Source organism: Peromyscus californicus, unplaced genomic scaffold (assembly GCF_007827085.1).
Source record: "Peromyscus californicus insignis strain IS unplaced genomic scaffold, ASM782708v3 Scaffold_11__1_contigs__length_118956290, whole genome shotgun sequence".
In the NCBI taxonomy this organism is placed as follows: domain Eukaryota; kingdom Metazoa; phylum Chordata; class Mammalia; order Rodentia; family Cricetidae; genus Peromyscus; species Peromyscus californicus.
The window spans coordinates 105,980,824-106,003,484 of NW_026294402.1; the positions used below are offsets into that span (position 1 = coordinate 105,980,824).

The 22,661-nt window shown below is 43.3% G+C and overlaps 1 protein-coding gene across 3 annotated transcripts in view; it reads right to left on the reverse strand.

Annotated features, from left to right (window-relative positions):
* Positions 1 to 18,914, reverse strand: part of Stac (SH3 and cysteine rich domain) — a 127,972-nt gene extending 109,058 nt beyond the window's left edge. Inside the window, exon 1 of one of the 3 annotated variants that reach the window (XM_052722409.1) lies at positions 18,325 to 18,914. In XM_052722409.1, coding sequence (XP_052578369.1) covers positions 18,325 to 18,435 — 111 coding nt within the window. In that variant the 5' untranslated portion in view covers positions 18,436 to 18,914. The remainder of the gene's footprint in view (positions 1 to 18,324) is intronic. The other 2 variants (XM_052722400.1, XM_052722418.1) reach the window with 2 other exon arrangements.
* Positions 18,915 to 22,661: the final 3,747 nt, after the last annotated feature.

Sequence of the window (22,661 nt, forward strand, 5' to 3'; positions counted from 1 at the left end):
TAGAGTGGAGGACACACCACGGAGGAAGACTATAGACACCTGAGTAGAGTGGAGGACATACCACGGAGGAAGACTATAGACATCTGAGTAGAGTGGAGGACACACCACGGAGGAAGACTATAGACATCTGAGTAGAGAGTGGAGGACACACCACGGAGGAAGACTATAGACACCTGAGTAGAGAGTGGAGGACACACCACGGAGGAAGACTATAGACACCTGAGTAGAGTGGAGGACACACCACGGAGGAAGACTATAGACATCTGAGTAGAGAGTGGAGGACACACCACGGAGGAAGACTATAGACATCTGAGTAGAGAGTGGAGGACACACCACGGAGGAAGACTATAGACACCTGAGTAGAGAGTGGAGGACACACCACGGAGGAAGACTATAGACACCTGAGTAGAGTGGAGGACACACCACGGAGGAAGACTATAGACATCTGAGTAGAGAGTGGAGGACACACCACGGAGGAAGACTATAGACATCTGAGTAGAGAGTGGAGGACACACCACGGAGGAAGACTATAGACACCTGAGTAGAGTGGAGGACACACCACGGAGGAAGACTATAGACACCTGAGTAGAGAGTGGAGGACACACCATGGAGGAAGACTATAGACATCTGAGTAGAGAGTGGAGGACACACCACGGAGGAAGACTATAGACACCTGAGTAGAGTGGAGGACACACCACGGAGGAAGACTATAGACATCTGAGTAGAGTGGAGGACACACCACGGAGGAAGACTATAGACATCTGAGTAGAGAGTGGAGGACACACCACGGAGGAAGACTATAGACACCTGAGTAGAGTGGAGGACACACCACGGTTGAAGACTATAGACACCTGAGTAGAGTGGAGGACACACCACGGAGGAAGACTATAGACACCTGATTAGAGTGGAGGACATACCACGGAGGAAGACTATAGACATCTGAGTAGAGTGGAGGACACACCATGGAGGAAGACTATAGACATCTGAGTAGAGAGTGGAGGACACACCACGGAGGAAGACTATAGACACCTGAGTAGAGAGTGGAGGACACACCACGGAGGAAGACTATAGACACCTGAGTAGAGTGGAGGACACACCACGGAGGAAGTCTATAGACACCTGAGTAGAGTGGAGGACACACCACGGAGGAAGACTATAGACACCTGAGTAGAGTGGAGGACACACCACGGAGGAAGACTAGACATCTGAGTAGAGTGGAGGACACACCACGGAGGAAGACTATAGACAGCTGAGTAGAGTGGAGGACACACCACAGAGGAAGACTATAGACACCTGAGTAGAGTGGAGGACACACCACGGAGGAAGACTATAGACATCTGAGTAGAGTGGAGGACACACCACGGAGGAAGACTATAGACAGCTGAGTAGAGTGGAGGACACATCACGGAGGAAGACTAGACATCTGAGTAGAGAGTGGAGGACACACCACGGAGGAAGCCAAGGAGGTTCCAAAGCTGCTGAGGGTGGAGCGGAGGTGCTCATCTCTGGAGGTAACTGAACATAGACCAACTAGCAGACATGCAACCTGAGTGAGAGGAAGGGACCCCCAAAGTTACAGGATGTTCCTGACAATTAAATCCCTGGGTAAAGGTTATGACAGGATTTGTTTCAAAGATACCGAAGTCATCTTGTCTGGCTGAAACACAGAGTGTGCTGGCGGAGGAGGGATGTGTGTTATTGTCAAGGGCACATGCTTCCATGAAGGTATTTTGGAAGACAAGAGAGCAGCGGCATTCTCTGACCCTCTGAGTACCACAGGGCCCTTCTTCTCTATTTGTCTTGTGTCTTACTTCAATCCTTTGTTCTATAGTCAGAGCTGCTCCTAATCTGAGAAGAAGACCCTGACCAAAAACTAGCTGGGAGGGAACATTATGACCAGGTCACATGCATATGCCTCATTTTAAGTCATAGGACAGCACTTATTAAGAATCAAGAGACCTCTTGTTTCCTGTTACTTGTCAAATAGTCTGTCTTTGCTTTGACTTCCTCAAGACAATCTTGCTTTCTAGCCTGGTTGATGATGTGGATGATGAATATCTATGGTTGGCCATAAAAACTGGGGTGACATTTGAGTGGAGAATAATGATTTTAGCTGAATATGAGTTGATTTAAGATACAGGTCTCAAGAAGTTGTCCAAAGAGCAGTGGATATATGGTCTAGAGCTCCAAAGAAAGTTGGCCTGATTAGATATGCAGAATTAGGAATGTTCAATTGGTTGAAAATGCAAGAACAGATAAGAGCTATTCCAGTAAATCTAGAAGGACTTGGAGGAAGAGAGGGGTGTGGGCTGAACACAGTGTTGAGGTAGAGGACAGAATATGAAGGGTAGGTAGAGATGGAAGGAACAAGCATTAAGATTAGACAGTGTCACTGGGCAGTGGTGCATGCCTTTAATCCCAGCACTCGGAAGGCAGAGCCAGGCAGATCTCCATGAGTTCAAGGCCAGCCTGGTCTACAGAGCAAGATCCAGGACAAGCACCAAAGCTACACAGAGAAACCCTGTCTCGAAAACCGGGGGGAAAAAAAAAAGGATTAGATAGTGTCATTGTGAATGACAGGATGGAACCCAGGGTAGGAGGTCTTGGGGGAGAAGGGTCCATTCTTTCCCTAAGGTAGTGGTCTGAGCAGTGGTGTTGACTGCTTCCAGCTTTAGATCCAGACCTGAGGGACCAATTCATATAAAAACAGAGAGGTGCACAAAGGGTGTTCCCAGGGTGGATGCCAACCGGGCTCCTTCTTGAGCTAAGGTGAAATAGGCTTGGGGGAAGTTCCTGCAGCTGTCCATAGATGTTACGAAGATTCAAATGCAATGCAATCTTCTGGCAAAAACTTAACAAGTTTGACTGAAGCCAATTTGGATTTTTAAATAATAATAATAATAATAATAATAATAATAATAATAATAATAAATAATAATAATAATAAAATAATGATAATACCAGAAGAGTGTCTTTACCTTTTATTTTGAGATGGATGCTAGGTTTAGACATCACTGGAAGCTGTTTTCCTCCAAACATTCATTCAGAGAAGAGGGGAATTCTAGGCCCTATCAAGAGTTCTATAAAGAAAACCCAAAGCATCCATGGCCTTCCTCCAAAATCAATTTTTTAAAGTTTGGCATATCCTTAAAAATGAAACGTGACCAAGAGCACCAGGCAACAGATAAGGAAATAATCTCTCATATGTATGTAGATTCAAAAATAATAGCGCATTGGCAATCACACTACTGAAATTTATTAAAAGAAAACCCTGTGGCCAAGTTTTTGTGCCAAAAACATAAAAAGAATTTAATATTTCAGGATATCTATTAATATAACCCACCAGATAAAAAGGCCAAAGGGCCCAAAACAGTCCCTTGATGACTTAAGTACCTGAAACAATTCCATACCTGGTCCTGATGGAAATTCTCAGTAGGCCAGGCATATGATCTGTCTCTAACACAAAGACCCTAGTGGCTTAATTGTTAACATGATGGGGAGTGTGTGGTTTGCATGAGAGGGATCCAATGAGATGAGTTAGCTGGAAGATGATTGGCCTTGAGAATTAAACTTGCATAGTAACCAATACTTTTTTCTCAAATGGAATTCCTGATCTGCAGAAGTTTCCAGAGTGGCTAGGGATATCAGGAGAGTTAAGGCCATCCCTCGGTACCAGCTACAAGACACTGAAAACTTCAGTGACTCTGTAAATAGGTCAGGTATGAGCCTGATGCCTCTAGTAATAGTCACTGTACTCGGAGAGTTGTAATTTCCCTAACAACTGCACTTACCTGGCCCTTTAAAAAGAGGGCTGTAGCTCCAGGTCACATTATGATCATAGCTATTATAACGACCTCATACAAATATCCACTCCTGAGCAGATCCCAGGCACTCAGCATCTACTAATTGCCTTGACTCTAATGGCAGTGCTGTGGGAGGTGTTATAGGTTCACTTTACTGAAAACACGGTACAGCTCTGGAAAAGGAGGGCCTGTTAGCTGGCATCCCAGAGGTACAGTGAAAACTGAACACAATGTCTGACTCCAGAGCCCATTGCTCCGGACCAGTCAGAAACACAGCATTCTATTGTTTGTTTATCCTCCCCTCCCCTCTCTCTCATTCTGTGTGTGTGTGTGTGTGTGTGTGTGTGTGTGTGTGTGTGTGTGTGTGTGTGTGTGTGTGTTTGTTGTTGCATGTTTGCACATGTGTGTGCACACCTGTGTGTGCAGGTCCATATGCGTACTTGCATGTGGAGGTCCAAGATTTCCGTCTCCTGTCTTCTTTGCTTGCTCTCTACCTTATTCACTGAGACAGGGTCTCCCAGTTAAACCTGAGAGAGCTCAGGGATAGCTCACAATATAGCTAGCTAGCTTGCCCTGGAGGTCCCTTTGTCTGAGCACTAGAACTACAGGCAGGTTGCTATGCCCACCAGGCTTTAATGTGGGACCTGGGGCTCTAGGCTGCCATTCTCAAACTTCCTCAGCGAGAGCTTTAACCAAGACATCTACACAAAGCCTTGTTTATTTTCTTAAGTAAATTCCCTTGTGGATAGTTGAGTTTGCAACACAGTGCCATATGATAGGACAGTCAAGTGTCTCCTCTAGTGAAGCCAATTTCACACTTGCTTCTTTGGGGTGACAAGGAAAATCTTCTTACTTCAAGAGAAATCCCTAACATGGCATCCCTTCCTTTGCTGTATTCCTCATGTCTGTTCCACAATGCCCTCTGACTTGCATCTCTTTCTTCTTCCCATCAACCCCATGATGATCCACTCACTGCCCCTCCTCTTCCTCTTCTCTCCCCTCTCCCTTCCGCTCCCCTCCTCTTCTTCACTGAAATAACATGAGATCATGTACTATTTTTCTTCACTTGACACAATGTCCTCTAGATTCATTCATGTTACGGCAATACATACCTTTCTTAAAGACTGAACAATATTTTATTATTTACACATATGTGTAAAAGTATGTGTGTGTGTGTGTGCATGTGTGCATACACATGCTTGTGTGTTCATACATCTCTCCATCTCATTATTCACCTACTGACTGTTGTGACCATATCTGGCCATGAACATGGGAGCACAGATACATTTCCAAGGTGGTGACTTTGTTACCTTTGTGCATATACCCATAAGTGAGCTTGTCAGATCCTGCACCAATGGGACTTTCATGGTATTTTTCACAGTGATTGTACCGTCTCATTCCTGAGAGTGCACAAGAGGGTTCTCTTTGTGTACTTCCTTATCAGTGTTTATTGCTTCCTGTCTTTATGTCAATAGTCATCCTTAGGTTTTGACATTGTGTTGGGGTTTTATTTCTTCGTTTACTTCATGCTTACGATGTGAGCACCATTTCATGCACAGGTTGGCTATTTTTAGTGTGTTCATTAACGAATAAGAAATGGAATCTTGGCTAATGAGATGGATCAGCAGTTAAGAGCACTGGCTGCTCTTGCAGAGGACCCAGATTCAGTTCTCAGCATCCACATGGTGGCTGGCAGTCACCTGTAATTCCAGTTCCAGAGTATTTGATACCATTTTCTTGTCTCCATAGGAACCTGCACTCTTATGTGCACATACACACATTCAGTCTCACACACATACACATACTTAATTAAGAAAGAAATCAAGAAATGGAATCTAAAAGATCTTAGATTAAAGAAGTGTATAAAAATGAATTCCCTATGCACCAGCTATAGAAAATACAAGCAATGGTTCCTAATGCTAACTCAGAGTATGAAATACTCAGTGCTGGGCTGTTAAGGCCCGTGTCCTCTCCTGGGTCACTTGTTAAAGCCTAGGTATTGATGGGATGGTAGGAAGAGGCAAGACTTTGGGAAGATGAGAACAGAAATGGAAGTGAATTCTTAAGAAAGGACTAGTGGTCTCATAAAAGAGGTCCCCAGAACTGGCCTTCCCTTCCTCCAACAGGGAGGCATTTAGAAGGCACCATGTCTAAACCAGGAAACAGCCTCACCACATTCGCCTTTGCTTTTACCCTGGACATCCCTACTTCACAGCAATGAGAAGTACCTTTCTGACATTTGCAAAGTCACTGCTCAGTTTCTGGTACTGTGTTCTGGAACCAAACATGTGCCAAGGAAATGGCTGAGAGAGAATCATTAGAATATATATAAAATTTCCAATAATTTCTGAAAGGCATAAAACCATTTCAAAACTAAATAAATACATTACATTCCTGGATAAAAATCTCCTTACTGTGAATATTTCACTAAGACACTAATAGACATATTGCACAATTATTTTAAAAATATTAGGATTTTTAAAATATTTTTTAGCTTTTTAAAAATAAAGTTTATTTAAAATAAAGTTTAACTGATATGTAAAACATCTAAATTGTATGTATTCACGAGTTACTATGTGATATGCAACTTCAATGTGTATATAGATATAGATATATCACGTAATATTTAAACGTGAGTACACATATCTATCCCCTTCTCTCTTTATCAGTTCTTTAATGTACTAAGATGTGGTCAGGCAGGATAAGGAGTTCTGGTGAACTGTGACATGCCAGGGTGCCTAAAAATAGTGATCACATGTGGTTTATTTAAAAAAAAACAAGAAAGGATTTTAAATATTTTCCCATAAAGAATATTTTAGCCAAAGCGTTATTTTTGGAATGAGAATATAGCTCAGTGGTAGAACATTGGCCTAGTATGTGTAGGTCCTCAAACTGCAAAGAAAAAAAAGATGGTATTTGTATAACTTGGTAGAAAAACAAAAAGGCAAGGGCAGATAACTTACTAAACCCAGGATGGTACTTCTCTTATCATCTCTCAATGTCTAGTTTAGCTTTTTAATTTTTATTGTTGTGTATGTGTCTGTGTGCGTGTGTGTATGTGATGAAAAGCATGTGATGATGCTTTGTAAATGAGAAGAGTGTGTCAGATGCCCTGGAGCTGGAGTTACAGATGGTTGTGAGCTGCCAAACGTGGGTACTGGGACCTGATCTCAGGTCCTCTGGAAGAACAGCAAGTGCTCTTAGCCATCAAGCCATCTCCCCAGCACCCATCAAAGCCCATTTTAAAGTATGTGCAGGGCAGAATGAAAGGATACATTTTAAAGTCATCAGAATAGAACAGATGATTCCAAAAATAATCCAGTACATATTACCATTTATTACATAATAAATGTACCATTTTAATTCATTGAGAAAAGAATAAATCATTCAGCAAATGGTTTTAAGATACTGACTAATCATTTGGGAAATTTAGAATTATTTCATACCTTACCATGAATGATACAAATCCAAGATAGTTAATAAAGTGTTGAAAATAAGCTTTATATGGTAATGATACAGAGAAATATAGAAACATAGATTAATATTTTTCTGTTCTCAAGATGATGGAGGCTTTCCTAAATATAAATGAAAAGAACACAGAGCTAAACTTGAGGCATGTTTATATGATAAAAATAAATCTATGTTGAAATGTTACAAACAAAACTGAAAAATAAATGGCAGTGTGAGACAATGTCTGAAGTGCATAAGAAAGACCATTGCTTCAGTGTGGATGGAGAATTTTAAAAACAAATAGGAAATGTATATGCAGGGTAAAAAAAAAACGGACAAGGGCATGAACTGATCATTCACAAAGGAGAAAAAAGACAAATAACAGAATGGTGTGAAAAAATATCTCCTCTAGAGAATATATGTAATTAGAACAGTAATAAAAGTCAATGCAATTTTTGTCCTTCCAATTTGCTTGTCCTTCTTTCCTTCCTTCCTTCCTTCCTTCCTTCCTTCCTTCCTTCCTACCTTCCTTCCTTCCTTCCTTCCTTCCTTCCTCCCTCCCTCCCTCCCTCCCTCCCTCCCTCCCTTCCTTCCTTCCTTCCTCATATCAGGCTGAGGTTGAATGTAGTCAGCTTCCTACCTCTGCTTCCTGAGTGCTGGGTTTCAGGCATTCACCACCATGCTGATTTCAAAGGATGTGATACCAGATACTCCAGCACAGAAACCACCAGTCCAAGTTAAAAAAAAAAAAAAAAAAGTGCTTACTAGATCTTTTCCCAAAGAATAGATGTAAATGACTTATGAAAACAAGGAAGGATGCTGAGGATGGCCAGACATTAAGGAAACAAAAGTTGATATCACAGCAGAATGTTCCTTTAAAACCATTAAGATCATCCACAACAACTAGATCTAGAGAAAATGGCTCTGTTGTGTACTCCTGGGAAGGAACTAAAATGATATAGAAAATGATACGACGATCCCTTAGCGAGCTAAGCATGAAGTTCCTATTTGTTCCAGCAATTCCATTTCTGGTTGTATAAAGAAGAAGAGTGGAAGAATTGGAGCAGATTCTGTCTGTGCCATCTCAGAGCAGCATTATGAATGATAGTCAAAAGGTCAATATAACACAAGTCATATTAATACAAGAATAAATAAAATGTATGCATGTGTGTTAAAAATAGAATATTATTCAGCTCTCAATAGAAGAGAATTCTCACATGACACAACATTGAGGAACCTTGATGGCATCATGTAAGAGAAATATGCTATTCACAAAAGGGTCAACATTACACAAGATAGAATAGCCACAACAGCTGAATTTATAAGGAAAGTGAGTAGAATTGTTGTGTTTACTGGGAGCCTAGGGGGAAGTGGGTGCTAGGTTACCATTGTTGACCAAATATAGCGTTTTCAATGAGGAAAGTTTTAGAGATTGATGGGTGGTGATGGTTACACAACCATGTGAATATACATGATGGCACCAACTGCATGCTTAAAATGGTAAATTTTATGATCTGTGTTTTATCATACATTCTGGTTTTGGCTTACAGTTCCACAGTCCATTATGAAAGAAAGCTAAGGTAGTCACTCAAGGAAGGAACATGGAAACTGTAACTGAAAGAGAGGTCATGGAGGAATGCTACTTACTGGCTTGCTTCCAGTGGTTGTTCAGCCTGCTTTATTATATAATCAAGGACTACTTGCCCAGGGGTGGCACTATCCATAGTAGACTGGGTTCTCTCACATCAATCATTAATCAAGAAAATGCCACACAGACTTTCCCATAGGTCAAGCTGATGGAGGTAATTCATCAAATGAGGTTCCCTCTTCCCTAGTGACTCTAATTTGTGTCAAGATTTGAACCAGCACGTCACAGTAAAAACAAATCTGGAGTGATGGGTTTTGATAATTGTTCTTTGGAGGGCAAACCTAGAAAAGAAAGTTGAACTCGAAGCAAACTTCTTCTCAACTCAGGATGATGGGGAAGAAAGCTTAGCTTAGACTTGAGGTAGGCAAAGTTGATTAAAAAATATTTCCCAGGGAGGCCATTATCACAGATTTGCCCACATAGACTTGAGGCTCAAATTTATGTTAAAACAAGTTGGTTCTAGGAATCCCCAAATTGGAAAATTAACAAATTCATTTCTCAGTTAATGGTAGCCTGAGGACTTGGAACTCAGGAGTGGGAGATTTTACTGGAAAACTGCATATTATAAATATTAGGTATTACCGATTTTTTTTCAATCCCCATCAAAATCCTAGCAAGTAGTTTTGTGATTCTAGAATTCATTATAAAATGTGAAGAGCCAAAAGTGTCCCTCCACAAGTCAGTTTGATAAAGGAGAGTGAAGATCAAAGCAGCAGGACTCAGTCTACCAAAACCAGAGACCTCAATGATCATGAAGCCCTGACGCTTGATCCAGTGCCATACTCGGGCAAAGATGTGACCGTTTCATATGCACAGATGAACTGCTCAGGGCATAGGTGGTAGTACATTCATCACCAAGTCTTGATCTGTACTTTACACCATACCAACAAAGAAGCCATCAATAGATTTTAATCTAGCTGTGAAAGCAGTGTGGACAACATTTCTTGGATTGGCCATGGAGAACATCATCATGATTCTGAGCAAGCACACCCATGAAGAGGAGGATTACCAAACTGGACCATGTGAGATTAAGACTTTCTGTTAAGAGGAGCTGGGAAGATGACTCAGTCTTTAAAGCATAGGGACCTGAGTTCCATGCCCAGCATCCACTCAAAACAAACAAGCAAACAAACCTATAAACACAGTGTGGTGGTGTGAGACTCGTAAACCCAGCCCTGGGAAAGCAGTGATAGGGAGATCCATGAGGCTCACTGGCCAGCCAGCTTAGCCTGCATGGTGAGGGTCAAGCTAGTGAGAGACCTGTCTTCTAAAAAATAAAGGTGCCTCTTCTCTGGGTGGAGACTATTTCTTCTTCTCTCAGCATTCCTTAGTTGTGTGCAGTTCTTTGTGTAGGACTGAGGTCTCTTGAGCTTTCTCTATCCATGTTAGCATGTTTATTGGTGTTGTTCTTGTTCAGCTCATATTTAAGCAGTCATGTTGATGAGACTTGATCAGTGCGGCTTCTGACATTCCTAGGAGACATAACCTCACCACCTCACCCTGGTCCTCTGGCTGTTATGATCTTTCTGTCCCTCTTCTGCAATGATTCCTGAGTCTTAGGTACAGGAGTTGTGTTATAGATGTATCAGGGCTTGGCTCTACAATGTATATGCTTGTAATTATAATTCATGTAAAAAGACCATGAATTAGACAGTTAGCAAGGAGGGTTTGGAGGGCAGAAAAGGAAAGGGGAAATGATGCAATTACAGTATAGTTTCAAAAATGTTTTAAAAAGGTGGATAGTAGCTGAGGAATGACTCCAGAGATCCTCTGGCCTCTACATCCAAACATCCACACAGACAGACAGACACAGTGTGAGAGAGAGACAGAGACAGAGACAGATACAGAGAAGAATTTCTGCTAAGCCAAAGAGGCATTTTTCAGAGTATGAGAAATGAATGCATTACCATTTATCTCTTTCTCATATCCAGAATATATAAAGGACTCCAACAAAAAGGAAGTCAGTCTAACAGGAAAGTAAATAAGACATGTGAACAACTATTTCAATATATATATATGCATGCCAATAACCATGTGAAAACCCAGTGGTTTTATTGGCCATTGAGGATATTATAAATTAAAATATTTTGTGGTGCTAATAATCACCTATGGCACAGTTAAAACATCAGACAGACAGATGATACTGAGTGCTGGGAGTGCTGAGGGACTGAACTGCTGCATGTTGCTGGCTTGTTTGTGTATTGACTGCAGTACAATATCTACATATGCATATACACACACTATGATCAACAAGACTGCTCATAGGTATAAGCCTAACAGATTAGTTCCTATACATCACAGAGGGTATGTACAAGAATGATCACAGCAGAAATGCTTTGAGCATCCAGAAAAAAGAGACCACCCATATAGATCTCATCAGGAAAGTGGGTAAACAATCATGCCCTACTCTCACAATGGATAATACACGACAGTAAAAGTGAAACATGGCTGCTGAAGTGTCCCAACATATTGTAGAGACGATGAACCAAGTGATTAAGTGGTCCACATTGACAGATGCATTGGTCAAAATTTCCAAAACAAACAAAAATCATTTACTTAGTTAGGAGTGAGGAAATTGATCATCTTTGAGAGGCAGTGACTAGAAGGGCGCATGCAGGATATGGGATTTTCTAGTGTGAGACACATTCTATTTTGTGATTTTTGTAGTGGTTAGCCACAACCAAGAGGGCTTTTTTAAAAAATTCATTGAGCTATAATCTTGTTTGCATCTTTTATTGGGATGTTATATTTGAATGAAAAGTTTGTTACAAAGGAAAGGCTGACAGAGGAGTTCTCAAGATCCCGGTAACAATGAGAATAAAATGCACAGGCCCAGGAAATTCTCATGAAATGGATCGAATAGCAAATATATGCAATGTTTATGCATCAGGATGCAGGTTTTAAGATTTTTCAAATGTGTGAAAGCTGGGAAAGAACCTATATGTGAAAAGCAAATGGAGCTGATAAAATCAAAGTAGTTGAGCAAGGAAATGGGATAAATAGAATATTATACCGATGACTTCAGAGGATGGGAAAGTATGTCCGGAAAGAGCTGGTGGAAGAAAAGGCATAATGCATGTGTGAGAAAGTATCTTCCAATTTTATTTTCAGTGTGTATCAATCCAAGAAGGGAAACGTACTTGAAAGAAACAGAGCAAAAACATGGAACAATTCTTATCTCTGGGTGGATGTGGGATGCGCATATTTTCCTTATTTAAATTATTTTGATTTTCCAGCTGTCTGCATAGAATACCTTCTATTTTTCTATGCATGGAAGTAACATAAATAGGGATAGAGTCAGTTCATAAAACTAGCTGCTTCTGAGTAATGTTTTAAATTATTTAGCAACGTGGAGAACTAGAAGAAGGCTGCCTTTGCCAAAGCCAGTTCTTTAGTTCAGTAGGAAATGTGAAGACAAAAGATACAAACCCTCCCCTCTTGGCTGGAGTGGGAGGAAGGTGATAGAGGACATGAGTGTTCCTCTTTTGGAATTCAATAATCCTTAGAGTCTAGAACAGTCCAACGATTGAAGAAGCACTGAAAAAGGTAGTGATACCTGGGGTTCAGCTTAGGAGCTTATGCCTGTCCTGGCTTCCCTAGTGATTTGAATACATTTTGCTTCATCCTCTTCCTTTGAGTAGAAATTGCATTTCTTGTCTACCATCCAGGGAAGCCAGGGAAGAAACTGAATCAAAGACCACAGAGGGACATTGCTTACTGGATTGCTTCCTCTGGTCTGCTCAGCTTGCTTTCTTGTATATAGCCCCGGCCCACCTGCCCAGGGATAGCACCATGCATAGTGGGCTGGGACAATTAGTAATTGAGATAATGCCTCACAAACATGGCCACAGGCCACTCAGATCTGAGCAATTATTCAGCTGAGGTTTTTTCTTTCCCAGCTGACTCTGGGTTTATGTTGACATCTGATGCTATAACTATGACACCCAAGCTTGGAGATAGTGAGCCACCTTGCCTATAGTCAGAAATGTGGCAACTGGGAGGAGGTTGGGAATTTTGTCTATCTGGCTTCAAAGCCTAGGGTCCTTTTGCAACATCTAGATGAGACCTTAGGTCACATCCCTGATGGCTGAAAATCTCACATTCCACCCTTGTATGGAAACTTCTATGCTGTCACCAAGTCAAATGGCAAAAAATTCAGCTACTGGGACAAGGGTTTTTTTTCCCCCCTTTGGTTCATTGATCTCTGTCCAGGACTCTTTAATTAAACTAGGCTATGGTCTTTCTGGAACAGTTAGTGGAAAGATAGAGGATGGGCCACACATTAGTGGCTTTCAGAGTTTTCAGCTCAACTAAGGGAAAAGAAAAAAATTACAATTACGTTAAACTTCATGACTACATGTGCTTACAGGAATTGGCTCTGAGGCTCTGAAGAAATCATCCTGGGATCCAAAGTGAAAGACTTGGGTTCTCAGCTAGGAGCATAGGCAACAGTAAATAACTATCTAACTTTCTGTGCTACATCATCTCAGCAATTACTGTCCTTCTTTAGAGCCCTATCTGAGAGGGAAGAGAGAGAGAATTTGAGAGCACCAGAGCCTTGAAGGCCATATTATATGTTCTCATGAAACTTATATAAGGTACACATGCTTTTCTCAGGTAACACATGTGCCTGTTGAGGTCTTAAATGTTTCTTTACTCACAGATTTCCCACAGTTTTTGTGCCTCTAAAATACTCTATTGACCCCCAATGACAAAAACATTCGTAGTATATGCTAATGGGATCCTGGGTTTACCCAAAGAGTCCTTATCTTTTAGATATGCAACTTGAAAGATTTTCTGGTAAAAGGATTTGCTGACCCAGAACTTGCTTTAAGATGCTCCTGTGTCCTGGGGGGCAGGAAGGGGACGGGAGCTTGGTGATGGGACAGTGTGTCAACCATTACTGCCCATGAACCAATAGCCAAGGAAGGTAGCTCATCAGATCTATGATGGATCTTGACACTGTTTATCTCCCTTTGTGAATGTTGAAATTTTCCATATAAATAGTTTGACACAATACAAGGATACAATTTTTAAAATACCTGGAATAAATGTTCTCTAGTGTTACTGATTTCACCACTCCATTATTTAGCTTTCCAGGGAAACTGCAAAGAAAATGGACTTCTAGAGATGTGGTGTGCCCTTGTTTCATGTTTGGTGGTGTTTTGTGTATTTTATACACTCAGACACTGTGTGCATGTGCTTGCTTCTCATGATGCTGTATAAACCTCTGGACTAGAGGGTCTGGTGTGTCCCATTTTCCAGGTGGTTCTTAGATAATGCACCTAATTACTTCCACACATGTACTTTGGGGCGAGAAGTGGTAAATACAAGGACAAAGGAGCAAATAAGAGTTGTCATTGATCATTTCTCACAACAATATGACTTGGTTTATTTACTTGTTTTTGAAGTGCTGTGGATTGAATTTAAGGTCTTAAGTAAGCTAGACAAGCATTCTACCACTGAGCTACATCTCCAGCTCTTGATTTCTTCCTTTTCTGCCTATGTATGTTTGTGCATGCACATGTACATACAAATGTGTGAATGTATATATGTGAGCTTGCATGTGGAAACCAGAATAAACCCTCAGGTGTCATTCGCAGGAGCTATCCACCATACTTTTTGAGGCCGAGTCTCTCATTGGTCTAGAATATGCCAAGTAGGTTAGACCAGCTGGCCCATGAGATCTACAGATCTTCGAGCTTTGCCTCCCTAGCACTTAGGATTACAAGCAGGCACCACTGTGCTTAGCTTTTTGAAGGCAGGTTTTGGGGATCAAACTTGGGACTTCATGTTTGTGTGGCAAACACTTTACTAATAAAACTGCCTCCCCAGCCCAATTTTTTAAGAAGACATGACTGGGTTGACAAGATGGCTCAGTGGATGAAAGCATTTGCTTCTAAGCCTGACCATCTGAGTTCGATCCCCAGAACCCATGTGGTAGAAGGACAGACTTGACTCCAAAAGGTTGTCCTCTGGTCTTCACACAGATGCCATGGTATGTGCACTCCTGCAAGAGTTTGTGCATACACATAAACACATAAACAAACACATAAATAAATAAATAACTATAATGAAAAGACTATAAGTAGGTGTGATGATATGTGTTCATAATCCTAGACAAAAGGAATAGGTGAGGATGAAGAAAAAGAGGAAGAGGAGGAGGATATGGAAGACACAATGTGTTGCCAGTGACCTCTCAGTGAAGTTCTGATCTCTAGGATGTCAGGAGAAAGGGCCAATATAAGCAATGCACGAACAAGAGATAGGTAAAGATCAAAAATCCTGACTCCAAGGTCCAGTTGCTCATGTCCTGCTCTTGCCACTCAAGGAGATGCATGACGTTGAGTAGGTCCTCTATCTTTCCAGAGCTTTCTACTGCTCTCTATCTGTGAAATGGATGTAACAGTAGAGTCTTCTAGAGTTGAAGATTGGGGTTGTACCTGACTAGAGGGAGCATTTTAGTGGACACTCACTGTTGTCATTGCCACTAAGTAAGCATAGAAATTGATGAAATCAGGTAAGGCAGAGAACACAGTGCTGTCTGAGCTTGCTTCTGGACTGTCAATCAATGGGTGTTATTTTTTTTCTTTTTTCCCTGGACTTTTCAAATAGCTAGTACTTGTTATTCTTGTATTTAGAAATTCTCTTTCTCTCTGTCTCTGTCTTTCTTTCTTGAGACCAGGTCTCATGCTATAGTCTTCCTGCTTCTGCTTCTCAATTAAAGGCCCATGGCCAGCTAAAATATATCTCTTAAAAGTAATTTTAAAAGTCTTTAAGGGCCAGTGAAATGGCTCAGTGGCTAAAAGCACTTGCTTTAAGCCTGACGACCTGAGTGTGATCCCTGGTTCCCACATCGTGGAAGGAGAGACCTGACTCCTGCAAGTTGCCTTCTGGCCTCCACACAAACACTGTAGCAAGTTCATGTTCACACATACATTAAATTAATAAATATGTGTGATGAGAAATTAAACAAATACATGAACAAAAAGTCTTTTCAGAGAAATTTCAATGCCCAGTAGGACCTCCACTATGCATCTTCCAGATGATATTTAAAAAAAAATGTGTTTAACTGCCATATCATAATTGCATTACATTATGGAGTACATGTGCTATTTTTGATATATGGATCTGGAATTTAATATAGCTGATAAACATGTCCATCATTTAGTTTACTTGACATTTTTGGGATGTATTTGAAATCTTTTTGCTTATATTGGAATGTGCACATTTGGATCCACACAACCGCTTCCTGGAAGAGTTCAGTAGAGAGCCATCCATCCCTGCTCTGCCTGCATCTTCCCAGCAGGCTCTCTCTCTCTCTCTCTCTCTCTCTCTCTCTCTCTCTCTCTCCTCTCTCTCTCTCTCTCTCTCTGGTTTTTCGAGAGGGCTTCTCTGTGTAGCTTTGCACCTTTTCCTGGAACTCACTTGGTAGCCCAGGCTGGCCTCAAACTCACAGAGATCCACCTGGCTCTGCCTCCTGAGTGCTGGGATTAAAGGCGTGCACCACCACTGCCTGGCTCAGCAGGCTCTCTTTAGGGCGTAGAGCCTCTTAAAGGCCAGTGATGTTCACTGTGCACACTGATGGTCTCACCAGCTCCTGTTCCAAGCCATCTGCCCCTCCTCACTGCTCCTCCACATCAGCAGGCCAACCTCTTTTGAGGGAAGTGAACCCCTCGATCCAGTTAGGAATAGCACTGTTTGGTATCTAGTTTTTTAGAGTCTGCTCTGTAGAGCTCATGTCCACTGGCTAGTAGGATGCCTAAACCACAGTGGCAAACTGAGACACACAACAGGCACATAGATGACTTAGAAAAATGGACGTCTACAGATCTGAAATCGTAAGCCGAATAAATTGGTGGGTAATTACGGGCATTACATAGAAGGCTTTTGCTTTGCCAAATGATTTACATGAGGACATTTATAAATAGCAAGCCCATGCTGTGTGTTTGAATCATGCTGCTATTTTACCCAAAGGCTAAGACCTTTCTAGAACACACCTATTCCAGGACGGCAGGCCCAATGCAAAGTTTACAAAACAAACACTTTGACTCTTGCGCTGAGTTATGCCATCTACAGAGATCCAGATCACCTCGGAAACGGTAGCTAGCCCTTGGCCTCTCTAGGACTGGTGGTCAATGGTTGACAAGAATGAGTCCCATTGGGTTCCAGGTAGAAGAGAGGTGCTATGCACAGAGAACCTGCTTTGGAAAGGACCATCTAGTGTGGTGGATCCCGCTTCCCTAGCTCACACAGGGACAGGATAAGTCTGTCAAGGCACCAGGATAGAGTTAGGTAATCTTAACCTCTTCCTCAAATGGTCTTGTCTGCCTTTCCAGCTGGATTTTAGAGAAGTTGCCACTAGTGTCCAGATGAGATAGCCAGGAATTAAATTGGGGCAAAGATTTTGGTCTTAGACTGCCATCTCTGATGGTAACTATTGACACCACAAGTGTACAGTACCAGCATCACCAGTACCTCTTGAGCTGTGATGCCATTCAAGGTTGCACAGCAGGACCACAGGGTCCCACTTGTCCTCACTCTTGTCTGACCTCTAAACCGGCATCCCTAGGCGACATAGGGAGCACTCCCTCCCTCCCCCGCAATGCCCCAGGTCCTCACAAAGACCCGTGCACTGCCACAAGCCTTCCACTTAAAGGACTCTATGAAACTAACTGCAACTCCATCTTACGAGGTTTACTTTCCCGGCGGGGTTGCCATTTGGCTCTGCACAGTTAAGCAGCCACGCTTTGCTTGGTTCTCTTCCAATTTTTCCAAACATGTGCCTGGCACCCACGCAAGTTTCAGAGGAAATATAAATGTGACAGAAGACGTGCTGCGGGCTTGGTTTTGTGTATATGTGTTAGTGTGACTCTTAAAATGACAAGTGTTAAGTTCTACAGAGTAGCAACTTCTACCAGGGGAAAACTAACTTTCTTACAATCCCAGTTACTTCTCTTCGCCTCATGTATTTCTTTAAACTCTTGATATCTGAAGTTAGGGAGGCACCCTAGTAAGCAAAGGGTCCCTGAGACCCCAGGATGAGGCACACTTTGTGGGCTCAGTGCCCAAGCTTTCTAAAGGAATATCCCCAGGCTGTCTCAGCCTTTCTGTCCCCAGAAGCTACCAGTACCCACCCACACTGGGGAGACAAGCAGGTTTAGGGCACACATCATCCTAACTCCCTTCTCCAGCCTAAGGAAGCCATCTGGGCACGGGGTAAGGGTGAAGTGCCTGGGTTCCTAAGGCAGAAACACTGCAAAGGTTTGTGTTTGTGGGTAGCTGGCTTAGCATGAGAAGCAACGGGTCCTGCTGGTCCCAGGTCACTGGGGATGTGTCCCAGCTCCCCTAGCACGGGACCCCAAAGGAAAGGTGACAGAGGGAGAGAGGACTTGGTGTTTCCCCAGGGCAGGCGCACGGTACCTTGGATTCCAGGCTGCTGGTGGACGCAGGAGAGGGCGGCTGCTCTGTGCCGGTTGCCTCCCGGGTCAGCCCGTCCCTGCTGTCCTCGCGGGCTCCACTCGGAGGGATCATCGTGGCGGCGGGAATGGTGTTGGGCTCCTGCAGGGAACCGCAGGCTCGCTTGCCTTTGCGCTCCCTCAGTGCCGGGTCCCTGGGTTGTCCATCCCGCCAGGCAGCGGCGTGCGCCCTGGGGCCTGGCCTGGCCGGGTCCTGCCCACCTCCCGGGCCTCCGCCCCGCCCCGCGCAGCGCCCGCGGCCACCTCGCCCGAGATCGCGCGCGTCGTGACTGCCGCCCACCGCAGCAGGCGGGTGGGCCCAGGCTGGCCCCCTGGAGGACAGGAGGCGGCGGCTCGGGGCGGGGCTGCGTGGTTTCCTGTGGGGGAACCCAGGGCTGGCGGGGGCCGCGCCCACCCCGACAGTGCCAGAGATCCGTGCAGAGTCTGGTGATGTTCTAAGAGAAATGCTCAGCAAACCCCTAAGAACAGAAAGCTAGTACAAACAAGTGCTACGGGCCACTTTCAGCAACCCCCTCATCCCTGGCCCTGAAAGTGAAGAGAGATGTGGTGGCACTTAGCTTAATTTATAGTTCAGTGACAGCAGGGACCAGTGTGGGCGTCCTCTGACCCGTGGGCACTGCAATTTCCAATGTTCCGCTTTGATCTAAATCAGGCAGATAATACACTTGGTGTATGGACACCTGGTCCCCAGTTTCTCCCGCTGAGCTTCACAGGCTCACTATGGGTTTGGCACTGTCACTTCCATTTATAGACGAGGAAACCGAGGTTTGAACCCGGTTGCTTGAAGTCTGTCACTCAGCTATAAATGGCAGAGCTGGGACTTGGGAGTGATTGGGGATTTTCAAATCCATGCTATTTGGACTGTGGAGCCTGAAAGCTAAGCCAGGCTTAGAAGTGAAGAGGAAACCCCGGGCTGCGGGGCTGTGCTTGTGTTTAAGACCTGCTTAGACCGGTGAACTGAACTGCTTTACTGGATCTTTTGGCAACAGACACTGAGCATCACTGGACCGAGGCACAGAGGATCCAGTTTGTCTTACAAACACGACGCAGTATGTAGCCCAAGGGAATACTCCTAAATTTATAAGCCTTTCCAAAATCAGTACAAAAAACGCCCTCCATATTTTTATCTCTTTAAAAAATTAAATTTGTCACTTGTAGTTAGAATATAGAGTAACAGGGTTCTTAGTGATTTTTTTGTATGTGCATATCGGGGCTCATTCCTGTTTACTCTCCTTTGTGGTCCTCCTCCAGCTCACCTCCTAAATCACCAATGTCACTCAGGAGGCTGATGTGGGAAGGCCAGCCTGGGATAAGCGACGAGTTCTAGACTAGCCTGGGCTACAGAGTAACAGCCTGTCTCAAAACGAAACAAAAACAAAAACAACCCTATGACCAAACAAACCCCACAAACTCCACTGTGACCCAGCCCAGCCCTGTTGGTTAGCCTCAAAGGCCTCAGGTGTTCCTCCATGAAACACTGTGCTGGATGGGGATGAAGTTCTCACAAGCCGGGTGTCACACCAACCGCCAGCTTTAGACACAGCACAGAGGACACAGACCTGTATAGACGGTGGGATCTTGGGTGGTGTCTGCTTTGTGAGAGATTGTTTACTAGAAACTGCTACAGTGTGAAGAAACTGTCAGTGAAGCCTCCACTTCTGGGTGGGAAAAGTGAGTGAATGAGAGAGAGAGAGAGAGAGAGAGAGAGAGAGAGAGAGAGAGAGAGAGAGAGGGAGGGAGGGAGGGAGGGAGGGAGGGAGGGAGGGAGGGAGGGAGGGAGGGAGGGAGGGAGGGAGGGAGAGAAATCAATTCACACACTCATGCACACTCACACAGAGTTAACCAACTGTGATGAGGGACAGTATAGGACTCAAGCAAATATGTGTAGATGTGAGGCCTGAACGAATACAGGAAGGGCCAAGGGAATATCCCACAGAAGTAAAACTTCCAGGGTCCTCAAGACCTATGCCTTAGGGAGATAGCATACCCTGGCTTACAACAAGAAATCATTCTTTAGGTTTTAGGTTTTGTTTTGTTTTCTTTTTTAGAATTGAAGATGCTACCCCTTGTTCCCCACCCCTCATCTCCCAGGTTTCTGTTTTGTTTTAGTTTTTTGAGACAGGGCTTCTTTGTGTAGCTTTGGAGCCTGTCCTGGAACTCTCTCTGTAGACTAGGCTGGCCTCAAACTCACAGGGATCTGCCTGCCTCTGCCTTCTGAGTGTTGGGATTAAAGGTGTGTGCCACCACCACCTGGTGCTACCTCTTGTTTTAAAATGCTCAGCTTTAGTTATCAATAGGTTTAAGTGAATGATATGAGAAATACTGTCTTCTGATGGAAACAGCATTTGGAGCTGGGGTTCAAACCCTGAGCCCCTGTACCTGTTAGGTAGATACTACACCACTGCGCTCACCTCCATCTCCTATTCTTTTTCTTTTGAGGTGGACTGTCATCATACTGTTGAAGAGCAAGAGAAGTTAGCCAGACCACAAAGAATTCACTAGAGAAAAACACAAGAACAAAGATTTGATTTTGTCCTGGGGTTAATAAACTTTTGCTTCAGCCTTACAAGAAGGCAGGACTCTAGGTCTGTGGGATTGTAGGAAAGTTGCCTCCTTGGATCTGACCTTTGGTCTACTAACAGAAACTGTAGCTTTGGTGCCTGGTGAGATGAGTCAGTTGGGAAAGTGCTTAATGCATGAGTACCTGAGTTTGATCCCCATAACCCATGAAAAAGCTGGGACTAGTGACCCACACTTGTAATGCTAGTGATTAGGAGGTGAGAAGTAGAGATAAACAGATCCCTAGAGCATGCCTACTTTGTGGAGTTCCAGGCCACTAAAGACCTCGTTTTAAACATAAGATGGAAGACAACTGAGAAATGACACCCACAGTTGTTCTTTGATCTACACACACACACACACACACACACACACACATAGAGTGTGTGAGAGAGAGAAACACACACACATACAGAGACAGAGGGAGAGAGAGAGGGAGGGAGATCCTATGTCTTACAAGTAATAGCTTCTCAAACAAAATCAAATCTTTGTTCTTGTGTTTTTCTCTAATGAGTTTTTCTCATCTCATTTTTTTGTTATCCATCTATCATTCTTCAATATATATCTACAAGGGTTTACTACTCTTTGCAGTCTCCCTTCTTAGCCCATTTATCTCACTTAGGCTTCCAAATCAGTACCATGTTGCCATGGTACCCAAAAGTGGGCTGTCCTCTGACCAGGTGTCTAAGTTAGGGTCTCTATTGCTGTGAAGAGACACCATGACCATGGCAACTCTGATAAAGGAAAACATTTCATTAAGGTGGTGGCTTGAAGGTTCAGAGCTTTAGTCAATTATCAGCATGGTGAGAGCATGGTGGCTGGGAGTATAGTAGCATGTAGGCAGAAATGGTGCTGGAGAATTCTACATCTTGATCCAAAGGCAACAGGAAGTGGTCTGTTTCACTGGGTGTGGCTTGAGCACATACGAGACCTCAAAGCCTGCTTCCACAGTGACACATACCCTCCAACAAGACCACATCTCCTAATAGTGTCACTCCCCTTGGGGACCATTTTCTTTCAAACCACCACATTGGGTGAGGAGTGATGCTAGGGTAGAAACAGTGTCTTGTTTTCTTGTTTCTCTAGCTGCTAGACACACTGATGTTTACAAGGATGCTGTCCATATATAGTCATGAGCTCTAAAATAGCCTGGTGTTAGTAACCTCGTGTCTCTCCTTTGGACAGAGGATCCAGAATACATATGGAAAACAGTGAGATTTAAAATAAAATAAGCTCAACCTGAAGGATTTTACCTTCATTGGCTCAGAAGAGTCACTGATGTCCATGACTGTGGGACTCTGTTCTAGTTTGTGTGTCTGTTGCTATGATAAAAGACTGACCAAAAGCAACTTGGGTCAAGAAAACATATACTTATAGTATATATACTAGGCTTATAAGTTCTAGTCCATCATCAGGGAATCCAAGGCAGGACCTCAAAGTGGGAACCTGGAGTCAGGAACTGAAACCAAGACATTGCTTACCAACTTGTCCACTAGCTTGCTCAGCTGTCTTTCATGCATAACCCAGGCTCATCTGCCTAGGGACGATCACTCCCATATCAATTACCAATTAAGAAGATGCCAAAGACATGGCCACAGGCCAATTTGATCCTGGCAATTCTTTAACTGAGATTCCTTTCCCCCAAATGACTCTATTTGTGTCAAGTTAACAGCTGAAGCTAAATTTGATAAGCTCACTGACTTCCATGGGGGTAAAGGATAG